The 20,867-nt window shown below is 29.9% G+C and overlaps 1 protein-coding gene and 2 non-coding genes across 3 annotated transcripts in view; all 3 read right to left on the reverse strand.

Moving 5' to 3' along the window:
* LOC113383662 (proton-associated sugar transporter A-like) overlaps positions 1-13,527 on the reverse strand; it is a 41,200-nt gene extending 27,673 nt beyond the window's left edge. Inside the window, exon 1 of the mRNA XM_026621913.1 lies at positions 13,412-13,527. Within this exon, the coding sequence (XP_026477698.1) occupies positions 13,412-13,446 (35 nt within the window). The 5' untranslated portion in view covers positions 13,447-13,527. The remainder of the gene's footprint in view (positions 1-13,411) is intronic.
* A 5,748-nt stretch (positions 13,528-19,275) lies between these two features.
* Trnai-uau lies at positions 19,276-19,366 on the reverse strand. The gene is given in 2 exon segments: positions 19,276-19,311; positions 19,329-19,366. It is a non-coding gene; the product is annotated as a tRNA-Ile (tRNA).
* A 1,166-nt stretch (positions 19,367-20,532) lies between these two features.
* Positions 20,533-20,620, reverse strand: Trnai-uau. Its single transcript is given in 2 exon segments — positions 20,533-20,567; positions 20,583-20,620. It is a non-coding gene; the product is annotated as a tRNA-Ile (tRNA).
* Positions 20,621-20,867: the final 247 nt, after the last annotated feature.

Consider the following 20,867-nt stretch of genomic DNA (forward strand, 5'->3'; position numbering starts at 1 on the left):
TGTTGTATATCTGGTCATACTAGTACAGTTCGACATGGGAAATGCATCAAAGTCATAAAGACTTATAATAAATTGCAGTGCAGATTTGTAAATACTTGAGAAATGTATTATAGATTTTTTATATATATTTATATAAATTGCTTATTCATATAAAATAATTATTTTTAACTCTACATAAGCCATTTTTATTTTTCCTTTTTTCATTTTCCATACATCCTAGTAAATTTGGAACCATTTTCAAAAGATCATATAACTCTTTTCATAATATTATTATAATTAATAAAAAAACCATACGTAAGCCTCAATCGTATCAAATCTGAAACCTCTAATTGTAATCCCATATTTCTAATCACCAATCCCCGGCTTTGTCAGTTTACTTACTAAACTAATTAGTTCAGTTCAACGCCGGTAGATGATGTTATTTATAAGCGTCACACAAAATACATTTGGCGTACGAGTTAGGCAGTAGTACGACTTAAGCAAACTTACTCACATCGGCATTAATATCGTACTAATGTTCTAATTTTTTTTACCAGAAGGCGAAAATATAATTATATAGAAAAGAAACCAGTTTGTCCCAGTTGGGGTTCGGTTCAAACCCTTGTTTATAATAATTTTGAGGGTTAAGTAAATATTGGGCAAAGCAAATAGCTCGTTTTGTTTCCCCTGATATACGACGTTATTTACAAATAATTTGGTCATACTTTAAATATGACATGATCGGTTTGTCATTGTAATTAGCATTTAGAAATGAACCTTCATTAAAGAAATCAAGTAATTGCTGATTAATAACTTCTATAATATTTGTTTACACAGTGGATTATGTTAAACAACGCCTAAACAAATATTGTTTTGGCAACTTCACTCATCAAGTAATAAATGTGTTTTTCGCTGGCGATATAATTTTATTCTTTGAACAGCTGTAATATCTGTTTTGCCTAAAAAATATTTTACTTTTCAATAATTTTAAAGATTTATAGAAACTACGAATAATATAGAAATTATTTGTTTCATACACGGCGCGAATGCTGCATTTGTTTTATTACTTTCATTATAATTATTTACGGGAGACAGGGTAAAATATTCTTCTGATTCAGGCATTTTTCATTAGATCGAGATTTGCACTACGACATAACTTTAAAATGTTCATTTATCTATGCCTATTTCCTTGTTGATATCGGTAGGCATACAACGTTGACGCCGGTACGCATACAACGTTGACGCCGGTACGCCTACAACGTTGAGGCCGGTACGCATACAACGACATATCTCTATTCACATACACGACGACTAATCACAATTGACCCGTATGGAAATGATATCATCGAAAGCGAATGACGAATCATTGGCACTCGACTCTTATCTTATCTTGTCTGCTGTAACGCACTTCCGTTGCATTTGTACGGATTTACTTCCTAGTCGCACCGAAAGAAGAATGATTTAAAAAATTCTCTATATTTGCCATATTTATTATGATAAAAGGAAGAACGCTGCGCAGGATTGTGAAAGAATTTATGCTGTTTAAGGTGAAAGTACTTTATCAAAATTTGCTGCTCAGAATTGGTTTGCTCGTTTTCGTTCTGGTAATTTTGATGTGAATTCGTGCATCGCTCCGTTCGTCCAATCACTCAAAAAAGTTCAAAAAATGGATGAAATTCTTTAAAAAGTCGAGCAAGATAAGTAAATCAGCACTGTCGACATTAAGATGAAACTAGCCATTGACCAGAAAACTGTTTCGAACCAATTACATACAGCTGGCTACAAAATGAATCATGCTTCAAAAGATGAGACCTTTATGAGTTGGCGCCGTCATTTTGTCAATTTTTGATTTTTTTTTCTTTATCGTAGTTCATTTTACAGACAATATTATCTAGTTTAACGAGATTTTTTTTTTTAAATTTCATCCACGTAGAAGGCCGGAATCACTGCAGCAGTGAAGGGCCTTTTTTTTGTCGCGCCGTTGGAGATCGACGATAACTTAAAAAATATTTATTTTTTTTCTTCAAAACTTTTACTATGTATTTTTAAACCATGTATAAATATATTCCTGAAGTTTTTAAATAATTGATAAAGTAGTTTTTTTAATATAAATTCCCAAAAATCACCTTTTTTAGGCGGTTACACTAGTTGTGCCCCTTCGTGTGCGTTGAGCATGGTTGTGACAAATTTTGTGGGTACGGTTGTGACATGAATTTCTTGACTTTTTTCAGATAAAGATTAAATAGATAAAAAAAATTCTAACTTAACCGACAACGAGACAAAATGCGAAAAAGAAAGGAAAAGAAAAATTGAATATGATAAAAAAATGATTTCACAAAAATCTTGATAAATTTGACTAAAAAATTACTTTATGTTGTATATTATTATCTTTTATCCATAAGCTTTGTTTGAATGCTTACGTTGTGAAATATATATGAAATATGTGTGACCTATTTTGGGTCATTCGATACTTCAATAGGTCTTGATTTCCCAGCATAGAGCAAAAGTAATACCATTTGTGACAAAATGAATTGTGTGGAATAGAATTAATTTTTTAGAAAATCAATGGATAATAATATATAATCAAAAATCAAATCAACATTTATATATACATACATATATGATATATAGCTTATGACACACGGCATATGACAACTTTAATTTTTGATAAGATGTAAATATAGAAGCAAATTGTATAGTTAATAATAAACAAATTGTATTTCATTTTTAAAAGTGATTCTGTATTTTATTATAACGCGACTATACATCAGTTGCGAGTTAATAAAGCTTTCCTTGTAATTTTAATTGTCTTTTAGTCAAAAGAAAAATGTCAGATGAGAAAAGTTCATTATTCCAATCAATTAGGCCAATGCTCAATTTTTATCGTTGTTTTTATCTGGCTCATGTTTCAGTAATTGAAGATAATAACTTGAATTTAAAATTTTGTGCCTATAAATTTAAAACAACTTATTTAATAATTTGCTTTATATTATTATCAATAATAAGTGCGGCTTTTGTACAATCTTTGTATGTTTACGTCACAGTATTAAAACCAGAAGACTTTACATTGGGAATTAGTTATGTGGCTGAATTATTGACAGTGTACCTAGGAATGTTACTATCTATTATTAATTTGTATAATAAACGAGAGACAATTGCAGAAATTTTACACATCATGCATGTTATAAATAATAAATTTAGTAACATTTATTCCGATATAGCACATAATAAAACTTCTAGTTTTATAAAATATGAATTAATATTTATATTTGCCGTTCTCTTATTTCATATATTGTGCCGCGTGAATAAAACTGACAACATTTGGAATTGTATAGTAATGTTTGTGGGAATTGACTTACCATTTTTCATATTAACTCTATATATTTCGATGTTCACTAATTTAGTTTTACTGCTGAATCAAAGAATATTATGTCTAAACAATTATCTCAAAAGTTTAAACTTCAATAAACATTTAATTTTTATATTACCAAGAAATGCTTCGCTGAACGATTTACCAGAAATAATGTTAATAAGGACAATGATATATGAGTGTAGTATTAAATTAAACTTTGTGTTCGAAAAAACTATCTTAATAATTTCAGCGTTTATGTTTCAAAATATTCTTTCTGAGTTTTACCAAATGTACATAAAAATGTCAAACAATCAAACATGGAACTCAGATATTTTGATGATAATCAAATGGATTTTAAATGACTATTTGACATTATTTTTAATGTCAATGCCTTGCGAATCTGTGAAAAATGAGGTAAATATATTGATAATTATTTATAGTATTATAAATTATAGTAATTTCTACTTGTCATAATTTTCATCTAACAAAAATGAGTATATGTAGAATTAATTTTTGACCGAACTACTTATATCAATTATTAACTTCCCGAAAAAGTGTGTTTTCATAAAAAAAATCGTTTCTATAATTTGATGTTTTCTCGACGTTTCAGCCATTCTGAATCGAATGAGACCAAATTTGGAAAAAGTATGTGTGTATGTGTGAACAGATTTTTTGCCGTAAATCGACGTTTTCTCAAAAACGCCTGAACCGATTTCAGAAATTTAAAAGCCATGTGATATCTCGATGAGGATAATCGTTTCTCAGTTTTGCGCCACGATTGTCTGGCCGTTTCTTTGTAATTTGGAAAAAAGTGTTAAACTTTTCGTCCACATTTAAGCTCATACTACCGAATCGATTTTAAGAAATCAAAAACTGTTCGAAGGATATTAGTTGGGAATGATACTGATTAGTTTTAGGTAAATATCTACCGAGTCGTTTTCTTATAATTAACTGTTGAAAAAAAAATTAAGCCGATTTTTATGGAACTTTTTTTGGCGAAATATATCATGGTCTTATAGAACTTACTGAAATATTACGGCCTTACGACAAGTAGTTTAATTTTAAAAATTCATCAAAGTTTGAGAAAATGAGTAGCTTTTTTGACGTTTGTTAAAATTAAAATTAGACTTGGTATAACGATAGAGTACTTGATATCCTAATGAATATACTAAACTATTGAAGTCCTACAGAAACTGGTTCAAATATAAAAATTGTTGATTTTTGAATATTAGCTTTTAGAAAATACTCCGAGTTAACGGGTTCGTTCGTTTACAATTATGTGTAATAAATCCATTCGGAACACTTTTAATCACTCATAAATTAATTTATTTTTTATTGATTAAGTCGATTATTTACACTTATCGGGTAGTTCATGTAACTTGCCTCAAGGCAAAATACCAATACCACCTAGTTTATTTTTTCACTAACGGTTTATGGTTTCGACATTGCGACGTGTTTTTGTTTGTGTTTTGTTTCCACTGAAGAAACGTATAGATTTATTAATTTTTTTAAAGAAACATATCTTGGTTTTATTTCTATTTATTATCTGGATGGATTCCTGTTACAAAGTTTTTTGTATTATTGCATATTTATCATTATCCCCAAAAAATATTATTTTACATATATACTAGCTGTACCCATTCACGCTACGTCGGGTTTTACTCTGAATAAAAAATTTGAACAAAAATGCATATTTATTACATCTAGTCTACCAGTTCACCTGTCTTCTCGTCTACTTGTCTACCTGTCTATATACCAATCTGTCTACCTCTCTACCTGTCTTCTAGTCTACCTGTCTATATGACCATCTGTCTACCTCTCTACCTGTCTACCAGTATAACTGTCAACCTGTTTATCAGTCTACCAACATAGCAGTCCACCTATTTACCTTTTTACCAATTTAATTGTCCACCAGTTTACCTGTCCACCAATATACCTGTCAGCCTGTTTATCAATCTACTAATTTGGCTGTTCACCAATTTACCTGTTAAATAATTTACCTGTCTACTTGTTTACCTATCAACCCGTTTATCCATCTACCATTTCACTGTCAACCAATTTAGCTGTTTACCAATGTATCTGTCATCCTGTTCTACATATCCAACAATTATTCTGTCAACCTTTTTATATGTGCACATATTCGTCTATTTACCAGTTGTCCTGTATATAATTTTACATATTCATTAATTTACCTGTTACCCAGTTTACCTATCTACCAATTTACCCGTTTATTTCAAAACCTGTCCGGAGATTTACCCAACAATTTCCCAAATTTTCAGGCGATCGGAAGTATGGTTTATGAATGTACAACAATTATACACACACACCGACAGACATACATCCATTTATATATATATATATATATATATATATATATATGTGTGTGTGTGTGTGTATTTATATATAATATATTAATAAAATTTTTATATGTATATAAATATTAATAAAATTCAGAGCAGACGCACAGGCTACTTGGTTCATTCTTTCATGCTATCTAGAGGAGTCGTCAAAAATGCCGAACAGGTAAATTATTAAAATTTTATAAATTATATATATATATATATATATATATATTATATATATACGATATAATAATTGATTCATATATTAAATTATTATTTCCCCATTTTAGTATGAAAAAGTTGCTCAAGTCATACCTAGGTATAAGGATGAACTTTAAATTTAAATTAGAATAAAACCAATGAATATATATTTTGTAGGATTCTGATTAATAATCATTGGAAATTTAATTAATTTGATATAGAATTATAACTAGTTGAAAGTGGCATTTAGCCTTAAGGCAAGTTGCATGAACTTCCCGAAATGTGTAAGAATTGACTTTCAATCGAAATTGAAATTTAGATATTTAGATAAAATTTTCAACTGTCTATTTCAAAAATAAAGTTATCGCTTTCAATTAAATCTAAACCTTGCGATTTTGACTAGAATTTTCTCAAACACTGACACGTGTTTGTATGCCCTAAAATTGTAGCTTATTATTTTAACTTTTAATGAATTGATAATGTTAGACTCATCATATCACAAAAGCGACTTTTGACAAAAATTTTGACTAAATTGTTTTCTCAAACTTTGATAAATTTTTAACAATAAACTAATTGTCGTAGAGCCGTAACATTTTAGCATGTTTTATAAGACCATGATACATATTGCCAAAAAAAGACTCACAAAATCGGCAAATTTTTTTGTTCAACATTTAATTTCAAGAAAACGGCCCGGTAGATCTTCACCTAAAACTAATCAGTTTTATTCCCAACCAATATCTTTCGAGCAGTTTTTGATTTTTTAAAATCGATTCAGAATTGAGAGCTGAAACGTGGCCAAAAAGTTTTACACTTTTTTGCAAATTTTGCACAAAAAACGGTTTGGCAAATCGTCGCACATAACTGAGAAAAGATAGACATCGAAATACACCGAATGGCTTTCAAATTTTTGAAATCGGTTCATGCGTTTTTGAGCAAACGACGATGAATGTTCTAATTGACAAACGCCAAAAAAAGCGATACTAACTTTCGCAAAAACTTTGAATTTTTAAAATTGAACGATTTGTCGTAGGGCCGATCTTTACCAAAAACCAATCAGCACGATTAATATCCAACTAATATCTTTCGAATGGTTTCTGAATTTTTAAATCGATTCAAAATTGCGGGCTAAACGCTAGTCTTCATCGAGATACATCGAATGGTTTTTAAATTTTCGAAATCGGTTCAGCCGTTTTTGAGAAACCGTCGATTTACGGCAAAAAGTCTGTACACACACTCACATACACACATACATTTTCCAAATTTGGTCTCATTCGATTCAGAATAGTTTGAAACGTTTAGAAAACATAAAATTAGCGAATCGGATTTTCCGATGAAAACAAACTTTTTCTTCGGGAACTTAATAATTAATTTGATATAACTAATAAATATATAACTAATTAATATAGTTTAATAAGGTTTTGTGTTTACGTTTTTTAAAATTGTGCTTTTTGTACGAATAAGGAGCCCAGTCCTTGTGTTATTAGTTATTAGTTACCAAGTTAAACTAATAATAATTTGGTAAATAATTATTTTTAAAATGAAATTAATTATTAATTATTATTAATAATGAAATATAAAGTAGAAGAACAGTCTCAAAAAAAAACGAATGTTTTTTGAAATTATTAAATTTCTGGGTGCTATTTGATGAAATACTTGGAAAATTTGTATTTTAAACTTTGAAAAAATTAGACTCTTGAGAAATTTTTAATTTTTGAAAAAAATGACTTTTTTGAAAAAAAAGACTTTCTGAAAATAAAATGTTTTCTTTATTTTGACATATTTTGGAAATTTTGAACTATTTTTCAAAGCAATCGTACTGCTTTAGCTATACATTCTATAGAGACGAAATATAGAAGCGCGTAAACGCAGCGTAGCCATCTAACGGACAAACCTGTTACGGAATCCATAGATGTGTAAACAAAATTTATACGTATTATTAAAATCTCTATAAAATGTTCGATAATTTGATGTGCCTATGTCTAATGATCACTTTTGACCACCAAATCGCATTTTCTTTAAATTTTTTTACTAGATCTCCAAAACTGCTAGCCCAAAATTTCCCAAGAATTCAATCATTTCTTCATCTTGTCAATACTAGTAAAATGTTTTTTGAATTATTCAAATCGGACGCTCCGTTCTCCTTGAAACTGAGATACCATTTTTGGCACTTGTAACTGCGCCGTAACTTCGAAACGGCTAGACCTGCCTTTGCCAAAAACTAGTCAGCACGTCTCCTTATCAATAGGAATGGAATGCTTTTTGAATAATTAAAATCGGTTGAACCATGTTCCTGAAATCGTAGACCAGAAATTTGTATCCGCACACACACACATACATTCATGTTTTCTGAGGTATGCCAAAATGTTCAGAATCCTCTGAAACGAACATAAAAATTTTCATTTTCGATTTTTTGATACTTGAGCAACCTCGCCTTAATTCTCTCAATTTAAATTGCAATGGACTAATAATTTCAAATCGATTTCAGATTTTAATTTTTATTTTCCATCGTTTCAGGTATCTCTTTTTTCATTACAACTAGTTCATCAGAAGATATTATTTACAGCCTGGAATTATTTTCCTTTAAATAACTCGCTTGTATTCAATGTAAGTGTTAGTTATTTAAAATTTATTTTAAGTCATCAATTAACTTAATTGCATGTGTTTTATTTCAGGTAACTGCTGCAGTGCTAGTATATCTGGTAATTCTTATACAGTTCGATATGACTCACAAACATAATTCAAATAATAATCAATTTATAAGTCTTACTGATCATCTCAACTCTTCAAATGTATAAATTCAGATGACAAAATGCATTATGCAAAAGAATAATAATATATAATTAAATAAAAGATGGTCTAGTCTGAATAAATAAGTTTAGAAAGCATTTTGTTTGAATATTTTTAAAATTTTAAGAACCATTTGTTATCAAGATAGCTAACATTGAAATCAAATCAAATGTAATTGTGTTTATAAAAGCAATTGCTATTGTTTTTGTGAAATACGTCATTCGACTTTATCGACAAAACTTATCAAAATATATTGTAAATATAATTTGCATATTATTAGATTGCTAACAATTGTATCGTTTTTTTTAAATTTTACAATCTAATTAATGAATTTAGTTATAAGTAGCATTTTGCCCTAAGGCAAGTTGCATGAAATTTCCGATACGTACACATAATAAAGATAATTGAATAATTGAACAATAAAAATTGAGATTCAGCTATTTAGAAAAATGTATAACGGTTATTTCGAAAATATAATTTTCGCTTTCATTAAAAAAATATACGGTACGATTTCCAATTGATGTTATTCAAACATACTTTACAATATCCGTAATTGTATAAATTAAATCATTTGGATGATCAAATTTCATTTCATCTATTTCGTGTTTTATAAATGTATTTTATTAAATTGTGAACGTCAGCTGTAATCAGTAGCTAGCTACAAAACACCGAATATATTGTATGTTTGGTAGGTTTATTTTCTTATTAGAAACGCTTAAGCAAAATTTTAAACTTTGATGATTGTTCATAATTCAACCATTATCGTAGGCTTATGAGGTTTCATAAAAATTGCCAGAAACAAAATTAATATAAAGAAATGAATGATCCGTCCAATCTTTGCCAAAAACTATTTAGCGCGATTTCCAATCAATATCTTTCGAAGGTTTTTTTTTAACTTTTAAAATCAAATAAAAATTGTGGACTAAAACGTGAACACTTTTCTGCTAATTACAAAGAAACGGCTCGGTTGATCATCGCACAAAACTGGTAAAGGCTAGTTTTTATCGAGTTACATCGATTGGTATTTACATTTTTCAAATCGGTCCAGCCGTTTACTACTATACTTTTTCCAAATTTAATCTGATTCAAATCTGAATGCTCCAAAACGTCGAGAAAACATAAAATTATCAATTAGCAAAAAATTATACTTCTCCTTCGGGAAGTTAATACTTATTTTATTTAATTATAAATATTCAAATTTATTCATTTACAAAATATTTAAATGTAAAAAGTAGCTAAACCTGAATTTTCGCATTGACTAATTAAATTATTTATACATATCGGAAAGTTCATGCAACATTCTTTAAAGCAAAATACCACTTACACCTAGTTATATATTTCTTTCAAATAATTTATATACTATACTATTTATATTTACAATCAACTTTTCACATATAGTACAAGAATTCGATTTTGGTGCTTTCCTCATAAAAGTGGATCAAATGTTTTCAAATAGATTATTATAAATATTGTAAAATTGTTTAATATTTATAAGAATTATATATATAGTGATAAAATTATTTATTTAAAGTATATAAGTGAGCTTAAGAACATTAGCCAAAATTAAAATTAAAATATGGATCATTTTCGATATACAAAAAAAAAAGAAATAGAAAAAATTTTTTTTTTACAAAAGTACTTGTTTTGTCAACATAAGCAGAAAGTTTTTTGAATCATTCAAATCGGACGCTTAGTTCTCTCAAAAACTGCCATTTTTTGTACATTTAGCTCTGTATCTTCAAAATGGTTGGACCTGTTTTTGCCAAAAACTAATCACCACTTTTCCCTATCAATAGAAATTAAATGTTTTTTGAATCACACACACACATCCATTTTTTTCTGGGGTATGTTTAGAAACATTCAAAACTTGAAGAAATTTTCATTTTCACTATTACTACAGAAAGTTAAAAAGAAATAGTCAATCAATAGAAAATAACAAAATGGTAAAATTACTCTAATTTAAAAAATCCTCTTATCCTCCGTTCCTTTAAAAGTTACTCTCATATTAAAAAGTGTTTGAAAATGATAAAAATGAAATAATTATGGTTTTACTTAAGCTATGACAAATTTTGATATTTTTGTAACATTTCCAATTATTTCACCTCAAGCGATTTATGCAATAATTTTGTAAATATTACATAATATAGTGTTACGTAGTGTCAGGGGAAGTCCCGTAACGCCGGACAGCACCTAATACCGGACACTATATTTAACACGTATTATTTAAGCGAGTATAAATCTTTTTATATCAAAATACAAGTGAAAGGGACGCGGGGGGCACACAGGTGCAGGATCACCCGCCAAGACTCACCTGTGACGCACACGGCCACGGCGGGAGCAACCTTTTGCTGTTTTAGACGTGTATATACTTGGCACCGCGATGGTGGAAATTGGCAAAACTGATATGACCTGATTTTTTGACGATTTTTTTGCTGTCGATTGGTGCAAACTAAAATTTTTTTGCTCTCTCCGTTCTCGAGATAAATGGCTGGGGCCAAATTCGGTGCTAACTATATATATAGTCAGCACCGACCCCTTTAAAAATGCAAAAAAATCAAAATTTCTTTTTACTATCGTTATCAAAGATTTTTTTGCTGTCGAATGATGCAATTAATTTTTGGAAAAGTTTTGCCCATCATAGATTTTCACGCATAGGAAAATTCCCATTTTTGCCAATTTAAAAAAATTGACAAATTTGAAAATGCCCAATTTTTTTGCTTGCTTACTTAAATATAAGACAAAAAAAATTTTTTCAAAACATTTATTTTTTCACCCCTTTTCAGAGGGGTTGCCAATTTTTTGGGGTGTCCACAGGTTACTTTTTCAAAAATTGTTTCGGAATCTGTGATTTTTTTGCTCTGCGATACAAAAAAGAAAAATTCAAAAAAATAAAATTTTAATTTTGATTTTTTTCGTAGCATAAAAACGAATAGTTTGCGTCCATAAGTACTACGTAGTATACGATGCTTTTCAATTTATTTACTTACCCCCAAAACAGACTTAATGAATCAATTAGTCAACAAAATTTCAGTAATTTCAGTAAATAAATAATGCGTCTTTGGCCACCCGCCGCCGAGAGACTCTACGGCGTAGAGAGTCTCTACGCACTGGGTCTCTCGAAGATGAGCGAGTGAGAAAGCTATACGCCATTGTGAGAGTGAGACGGCTATATATATGCACCGCGATTCCTGTTACATTTTAACAAATTTATATAAAAATTGTATGAAACTATTAATTCCTGTCGAGCACATATTTTTGTAAAGGTATTGTTGATGATTTTGTTGGAAAAAAAATAAGCATATTTAAAGCGGATTGCAATTCGTTTTCATACTACGAAAAAAATCAAAATTAAAACTTATTTTTTTTAATTTTTCTTTTTTGTATCGCAGAGCAAAAAAATCACAGATTCCGAAACAATTTTTAAATTTTTGAAAAAGTGACCTGTGGACACCCCAAAAAATTGGCAACCCCTCTGAAAAGGGGTGAAAAAATAAAGTTTTTGTAAAATTTTTTTTTGTTTTATATTTAAGTAAGCGAGCAAAAAAATTGGGCATTTTCAAATTTGTCAATTTTTTTAAATTGGCAAAAATGGGAATTTTCCTATGCGTGAAAATCTAAGCTGGACAAAACTTTTCCAAAAATTAATTGCATCATTCGACAGCAAAAAAATCACTGATAACGATAGTAAAAAGAAATTTTGATTTTTTTGCATTTTTAAAGGGGTCGGTGCTGACTATATATATAGTTAGCACCGAATTTGGCCCCACCCATTTATCTCGAGAACGGAGTGAGCAAAAAAATTTTAGTTTGCACCAATCGACAGCAAAAAAATCGTCAAAAAATCAGGTCATATCAGTTTTGCCAATTTCCACCATCGCGGTGCCAAGTATATACACGTCTGTTTTAGGCGCAAAATCACGGCGTCATCTAAATATCAATTGAAATAATTCTACTGTTTTTATGCATTTATATTTGAATGGCATTCAATAATAAAAGTAGTACTTGATTGTTATCCGTGAAATGATTAAATATTATTAGATATTTTAAACAATTTTAGTAGGCACCGCCAAATGAAAGTACATATCTGTCCCTTAGAACTGGACACTAAGTCGTCCCTTAGCGCCGGACAGTAAACATATTGATATTTCTTGTGAGAATTGACGTAATTTATTTTAATTATTTAATTTTGTTCTGTGCGAGTACTAACGGTCACTACATACCCCCATTTTTCGTATTTTTTAGTCAAAGAATGAAAATCTTATGATGAATGCTCCAGCTGAGAGCATCGGTGTGGCCCAGCCAAAAGGGTGGATAAATAGTGATTTTTTTTTGCAATATCTAAGAATATTTGTCAAACACATATGTGCAGACACTCAAGAGTATGTAGATGGCTACATATGTGTTTAATGCTAGTTATTTTGAAATGTCCGGTACTAGGTGCCACTTTGTAAAATCATATTTTTTGTTACCAAAGTTTGATTGATAGTATTAATTATTTTTAGCATAGGTTAAGTTTTTGTTGATTTCTAACTTTGTTATCTAACATAAGTCATAATTTAATAAACATTTCGTAAAATATTTTTTGATTTATTTATAAATAGCCTTAGGTGTCCGTCACTCGGGGACTTTCCCCTACATTTCATATTTCTTACACTGATATTACGAAACTGTACGTAACTATAGTTTAGTGGGTAAGTATATAATTGCAACTAACAATAATAATATTAATTGATTTATGTAAATTTATTACCTGAATACGTGCGTATAATCTTCAGGCTCTCGCATCCTCTTATGTGGATTAATATTTTCAGCAATTTTAGTGTTCAGTTCTTTTGATGAACACTTATATATGTTCTCTAGAAAGGATTTCCACCGTGACTTCATGTGCAATTTGAATTCATGAAAGCGCCCTTGAAAGATTAATATAAGATTTTTTAGAAACTTTATAAATCATATATTATATATTTTATTTAGTTAACTATACATTATCTAAATTTATATAATAAAATGCAAGTTTACAAAGATTGTTATGAATTAAATTCTAGAGATATAAATTAAAATAATAAACTGATAAGATATTGTTAAAGACAAGAGTTAGAAATATTATAGTATATTTATAAAAGTTGCATTTCATGGCGTAACGGTAAAGCGCACAGCCTTATGTGAACGGGATAGTGAGTTTGAATTCTCGCTCTGGACAACATGATATCGTGAAGTAGTGATGTCCATTTTCAGTTGATGCATGGCATCGAGCCTTAACGCAAATTGCTGGAAGTTACCGTACCTTAATTTAAAGTTTTTAATAACTCAGAAATGAAAAATTAGATTTTTTTATTTGTTTTGAACATTTTTGAAAATTTTGAGAATATGAACATTGGAAAAAAATCTTCTTTCAAAATACTGATCTTTTTCGAAAACTTAGAATTTTTTTGCAAAATTGGAAATGTTTTGAAAACTAAAATTTTTTGATATTACTTTTTAAACTTTGAAATCTATGAATTTTCCTGATTGTTTTAGATTTCACTTGAATATCTGTTAATTTAAATTACAAAATATCTGATTTTCGACCGCTAACTGGCATTTTTTTAAAACAAAATCTGGATTTCCTAAACCGCTGGGCCTGCCTTTTCAAAAAAAAAATTAATTCTTCATTACGCCAAGACAAGTTGAATGTTTTTTGAATCATTCAAATCGGATGCTCTGTTCTCTTAAAAACTTAATTTTCATTTTTTGCACTCTTTGCTCCGTGTCACTGTATCTGAGTCAACACTTCTCCTTATCAAAGGGAATCGAATGCTTCGAGAATAATTGGTTGAGCGGTGCTCCCGAAAAAGTCGACGAAAATTGTACCCATCCATACATGCATACAACATACACATATGCACACACATAATTTTTTTCTAAGGTATGCCAAAATGTTCAGAAACCGTTGAAACGTAAAGATATGCAAAAAATATAATTTTCGATTTTTGGACAATTTGCAATTTACCATAATATCACGGATGGTTTAATTTGGGAAATACCAAAGTTTGGAATTTGCAGTGTTTTTTTACGTGATTTGGCATTTGTCGACATTTTCTCAAAAACGACTGATGAACCAATTTAAAAAATGCAATGCTATTTGATCAAACTTGATAAGAACTCACGCTGATTAGTTTTGAAAAACAATCGACCGCGCCGTTTTCTTAGAATTTGCAGGAAACATCAACATTTCACCTCCACATTTTCACAAAAATTTTAAATCGATTTTGAGATTTTAAAAACCATATTAAAGATATGAGTTTTGGGATTAGCCGTGCTGATAAGTTTTCAGAAAAGATTGTCCAAGTCATATTTTCATAATTGAAAATATAACCATTTTATTAAACTTGCATATTAGAAGAATGCTTGTTTTTAACTAAATTTTAAAACGTTATTGACTTAACACAAGTAGTCTTGTCTCAACGACAAGAATGTTTTTTGAATTTAAATCGGATGCTTAGCTTTTTCAAAAACTACAATTTTTTCTAGATTTAGCCTTATATCTTTGAAATGGCTTGACCTACTTTTGCCAAAAACTAATAAACACATCTCCCTATCCAGAGGAATGATTTTTGAACCTGTTTGATCCATTCAAATCGGTTGATCCATGCGCCTGAAAACGTGGACGAAAATATGCGAACACAAAACACACACACATCCCTATTTTCTGAGATATGCCAAAATGTTCAAAAACCTCTGAAACATGTAAATATGCAAAAAAAATATTTTCGATTTTCGGCCCATTACTATAACTTATCCTAATTACGAAGAAAGTACCCTTGGGATCAATTAATATCTTTCTAATAAATTTCAATTTTCAAAATTGTGGGTTAAAACGTGGAAAAATATGTTTACACTTTTCTGATAATTAAAAAAATGGTTAGGCCGATTGTCGTACAAAAAACTAATCAATGCTCTTCCCCACTGAGTTACATCGCATGGCTTTTAAAGTTTTGAAATCGATTCAGCCGTTGTCGGGAGAACGTCGACGAAAGATCAAAAATCGGCTCATATACACATACCACCAACATCATATTGTCTTAAAAAATGTATATTATTTTGATTGACAACAAAACTGTGCAAAAAAAAATACACATACACATACTTTTCCTAAATTTGGTCTCATTCGACTCAGAATGGCTTGAAACGTCGAGTACACATAAAATTAGCAAATTGAATTTATTAGCGAAAACAAGCTTCTCCTTCGGAAAGTTAAATGAATATTATGATTTTTATTAATCTTTTATGTTTTTTTATTTTATAAATATCCTATTAGTGTAAATCAACAAGCGTATGTATGTTATATATATATGTAAATTTTTGCTTTGAACAAAAAATATAAAATAGCAATAAATACATATTTATACTAATACTAATTAATATTACTATTAATTAATACTAATTATTAATACTATTAATTATTACTAATTAATAATATTATTAATTATTACTAATTAATAATACTATTAATTAATACTAATTCACATTACTATTAATTAATACTAATTAATAATACTATGAATTAATACTAATTAATAATAATATTTTTTATATATTATATAATATAATATATAAACCTACATATATTATATATTATATATATTTTTTTAATTTATTTTCATATTATACAACAATCAGAGTTATTTACATACCCTATGAGTTATATGGCAAACTTACACATAATAATAACAATAATAATCACAGAAATAAATGAAAAAAAAAACAATAATAATAATAAACAAATAAATAAAAATAGATAAAAAATAAAGAAAACAAATAAAGAAAAAATAAAAAGAAACAAAAGAAAAAAAACAAGTAGTAGTAAGTAATTGTAGTAATTGCTCCAATAAGCAATTGACTATGGAAAACAATTTTTTACATTAAGCCTATAGGCTGTTTCTATATATTATATAAACCTACATATATTATATATTATATAAACCTACATATATTATATATTGTATAAACCTACATAAACACATTAGCATTATGCACATTAGCATAAAACAACTTCATTTAATTTTTTTCAGTTTTTGTTTCAGAATTATGTATCTAAATTCAAATACAAAACTTGTCATCAAATCGAGCCTACTCACCTGTTGCTCCAAGATAATTATGCAATTTATGTGACATGTTTCAAGTGAAATTTATATATATAATTATAAATATTACACCCCCACTAGGACAAAATGAGAAGTTATTTTTATCGCGGAAAAGATAACTGTTTGCATACACAATGTGAGCAATAAGAAAATAACTTTTTCCGTCGCTAAAATTTTTCACGAATGAAATTCAGCAGCAGAGGAGTGTGCGCACAAAAGATTACGTTTACACACGCAAAGAATGATTGTTTTATTAAGCCATAAAACATTTGAAATATTGTGATGATTTGTAATAACAAACGCTGATAAGGGTACACACACAATCTCAGGTAGATTGCCTGAGACGATGGTGAGATTTATTGAAAGGAACACGTTATTGATCATTAAGATTTAAAGTCAATAAATTGATAAATGTATATATATATATATATATATACATATTGATATATATATATATATATATATATATAAATTAATAATATTTATATAAAAATAATATAAATATATATTAACATATATATTTATAAATTGAGGGCTTTTTTCAGATGGTGAAATATTATAATAAATTGGGCGTCCATCCAATAATTTAAACTATTTTATTGAAGTAAAATGTTTTATAGTCAAACGTTTCGGATCCTGATTTGACCCATCTTCAGTGCATACAAATAATTGGAAGAAAAAACAGAAAACACGGAAAATATATAATGCAAAAATTACTATAACAAGTTATAAAGCACGACATTTAATAACTATTAAATTAAAATAAATATTATATTAAAATAAAATAATTCTTTTTTGAAAAAACTTTTTCATTGCATTTTTATTTCATTAAAAAAAACTAGTGGGGTGCATGGCATTTTGCCTTAAAGCAAATTGCTGGAACTTCTCGTACCGTAATTAAAAATCTTGGTACGGAACCCAAAAAAACACACAAATAGCGTACACATTATGAAAATCTCTATAAAATACCTGATAATTTGATGTGCATAAGTGCAATAAACATTTTTGACCGCCAAATGACATTATTTTAACTTATTTCTATTGAGAGTTCACATCCGCTGGATCTGTCTTTCCAAAATTTTATCACTTCTCCATCTTGTCAATACAACTAAAATGTTTTTTTAATTATTAAAATCGGACGCCCGTTCTCTTAAAAAACTTAGTGGCCATTTTTGGCACTTTTCGCCTTGTACCTTTGGAACGGCTAGACCTGTCATCGCCAAAAACAAATGCTTTTTGAATTATTCAAATCGGTTGATTCGTGTTCCCGAAATCGTAGAAAAAAATCAACAAGCGTATGTATGTTATATATATATATATATATATATATATATATATATATGTAAATTTTGTGCTTTGAACAAAAAATATAAAATAGCACCTGTCTTCCCAAAATTTTATCAGTTCTTCATTTTATCAATACAAGTAAAATATTTTTTGAATTATTAAAATTGGACTTCGCATCCGATTTGAGAATCCGATGTATGATCCAAAAGGTTACAGAAGTCGACAAGATTATTTTAATCATTACAAAAATTCATATTCTCACAGAGCGCCATCTGTTTATCCAAAATATTGTTGAAATAAAAATTAATACAGTAGATCGAGGCTGAATCTTCGAAGTTTACCAATACATCGAGGTTCAGGAAATTCACCACATTATTTTTATTCAGAACCATAAGCAGAGTACGAAGCTGATGGAAGGTCGAATTACCTACCATACGGTGGATCTGCCGACGATACTGTCATTTATTCCATTAGATGAATTAATAATTGTAACCAGTACCATAACACTGCTATAATCTGCTTTCCCACAATATTTTTATTACGTGTTCCCCTGAATTTTTTATACTGTGAGGTCAGTACTGGGCAGGGAGTGTGTGGATAATCAAGCAGGCTAGATATCGTGGAAGAACAATGATTGGTCATTTTTATTTATCATAAAATGTTGTAATTAACAAATTGTTTATATTTTCATCCAATGGATTTTATATTCTTATATTCATAACTTATTCCTACAGAGTGAATTACTTCACTCAAGAAATTTTATACAATAACGCTTTTCCAGGTGAGGCTCGAACACAGATCCCCGGCATTGCTTGCGTAACTGTCCTATAACTACCGTGCGCTAACCAATTGCGCTACTGGGGACTGAAGACCACGCTGTAAATTAATTTTCTCAAGAAATTTCATTCAATACAATTACATAAGTGTTACATCAAAATTTTATGTAAAAGAACAACAATTCCCCACATGAGGCTCGAACTCGAACTGTCAAATAAGTACCGTGCGCTAACCAACTGCATCACTGGGAACTGACGAACTAGATGCAAATATAATCTCCTCAAGAAATTTTATACAATAACGCTTTCCCTGCTGAGGGTTTGAATTCACAACCCCGGCATTGTTCGCGGAACCGTCCTATAAGTACTCTGGGGACTGAAGACCAAGTTGCGAATTAACCTTTTCAAGAAATTTTATACAATAACGCTTCCCCAGGTGAGGCTCGAACTCACAACCCCGGCAATGCTCGCAGAACGGTCCTATAAGTACCGTGCGCTAACCAATTGCGCCACTGGGGACCGAATACCAACTTGTTCATTAATTTTTTAAAGATATTTTATCCAATACAATTACATAAGTCTTACATCAAACTTTTATGTAAAATAACAATTCCCCAGGTGAGGCTCGAACTCACAGCACGGCATTGCTTGCGGAACTGTCCTATCAGTAACGTGCGCTAACCAATTGCGCCACTGGGGACTGAATACCAACTTGTTAATTAATTTTCTAAAGATATTTTATCCAATACAATTACATAAGTCTTACATCGAAGTTTTATGTAAAATAACAATTCCCCAGGTGAGGCTCGAACTCACAAACCCGGCATTGCTCGCGGAACTGTCCTATAAGCACCGCGCGCTAACCAATTGGCCACTGGGGACTGAATACCAACTTGTTAATTAATTTGCTAAAGATATTTTTATCCAATACAATTACATAGTCTTACATCAAAACTTTTATGTAAAATAACAATTCCCCAGGTGAGGCTCGAACTCACAACCCGGCATTGCTCGCAGAACTGTCCTATAAGTACCGTGCGCTAACCAAATGCGCCACTAGGGACTGAATACCAACTTGTTAATTAATTTTCTAAAGCTATTTTATCCAATACAATTACACAAGTTTCACATCAAACTTTTATGTAAAATAACAATACCCCAGGTGAGGCTCGAACTCACAACCCCGGCATTGCTCGCAGAACTGCCCTATAAGCAACGTGCGCAACACCATTGCGCCACTGGGGACTGAATACCTTTTCTTAATTAATTTTCTAAAGATATTTATCCAATACAATTACATAAGTCTCACATCAAACTATTATGTAAAATAACAATTCGCCAGGTGAGGCTCGAACTCACAAACCCGGCATTGCTCGCGGAACTGTCCTATAAGTACCGTGCGCTAACCAATTGCGCCACTAGGGACTGAATACCAAGTTGTTAATTATTTAAAAAAAACAATTATTCAATACGTCTTACATCAAACTTTTATGTAAAATAACAATTCCCCAGGTGAGGCTCGAACTCACAAACCCGGCATTGCTCGCGGAACTGTCCTATAAGTACCGCGCGCTAACCAATTGTGCCACTGGGGACTGAGTACCAACTTGTTCATTAATTTTCTAAAGATATTTTATCCAATACAATTACATAAGTCTCACATCAAACTTTTATGTAAAAAACAATTCCCCAGGTGAGGCTCGAACTCACAACCCGGCATTGCTCGCGGACTGTCTATAAGTACCGTGCGCTAACCAATTGCGCCACTGGGGACTGAATACCTTTTGTTAATTAATTTTCTAAAAAAATATTTATTCAATACACTTACATAAGTCTTACATCAAACTTTTATGTGAAATAACAATTCCCAGGTGAGTATATATAAGTACCTGGCGCTAACCAATGCGCCACTGGGGACTGAATACCAAGTTGTTAATTAATTTTCTAAAGATATTTCATCCAATACAATTACATAAGTCTCAAAATAAACTTTTATGTAAAATAACAATTCCCCAGGTGA

The sequence above is a fragment of the Ctenocephalides felis genome, unplaced genomic scaffold, assembly GCF_003426905.1.
Source record: "Ctenocephalides felis isolate EL2017-DRISC unplaced genomic scaffold, ASM342690v1 CF-g0.4_SCAFFOLD_03570, whole genome shotgun sequence".
NCBI classification, from domain to species: Eukaryota; Metazoa; Arthropoda; class Insecta; order Siphonaptera; family Pulicidae; genus Ctenocephalides; species Ctenocephalides felis.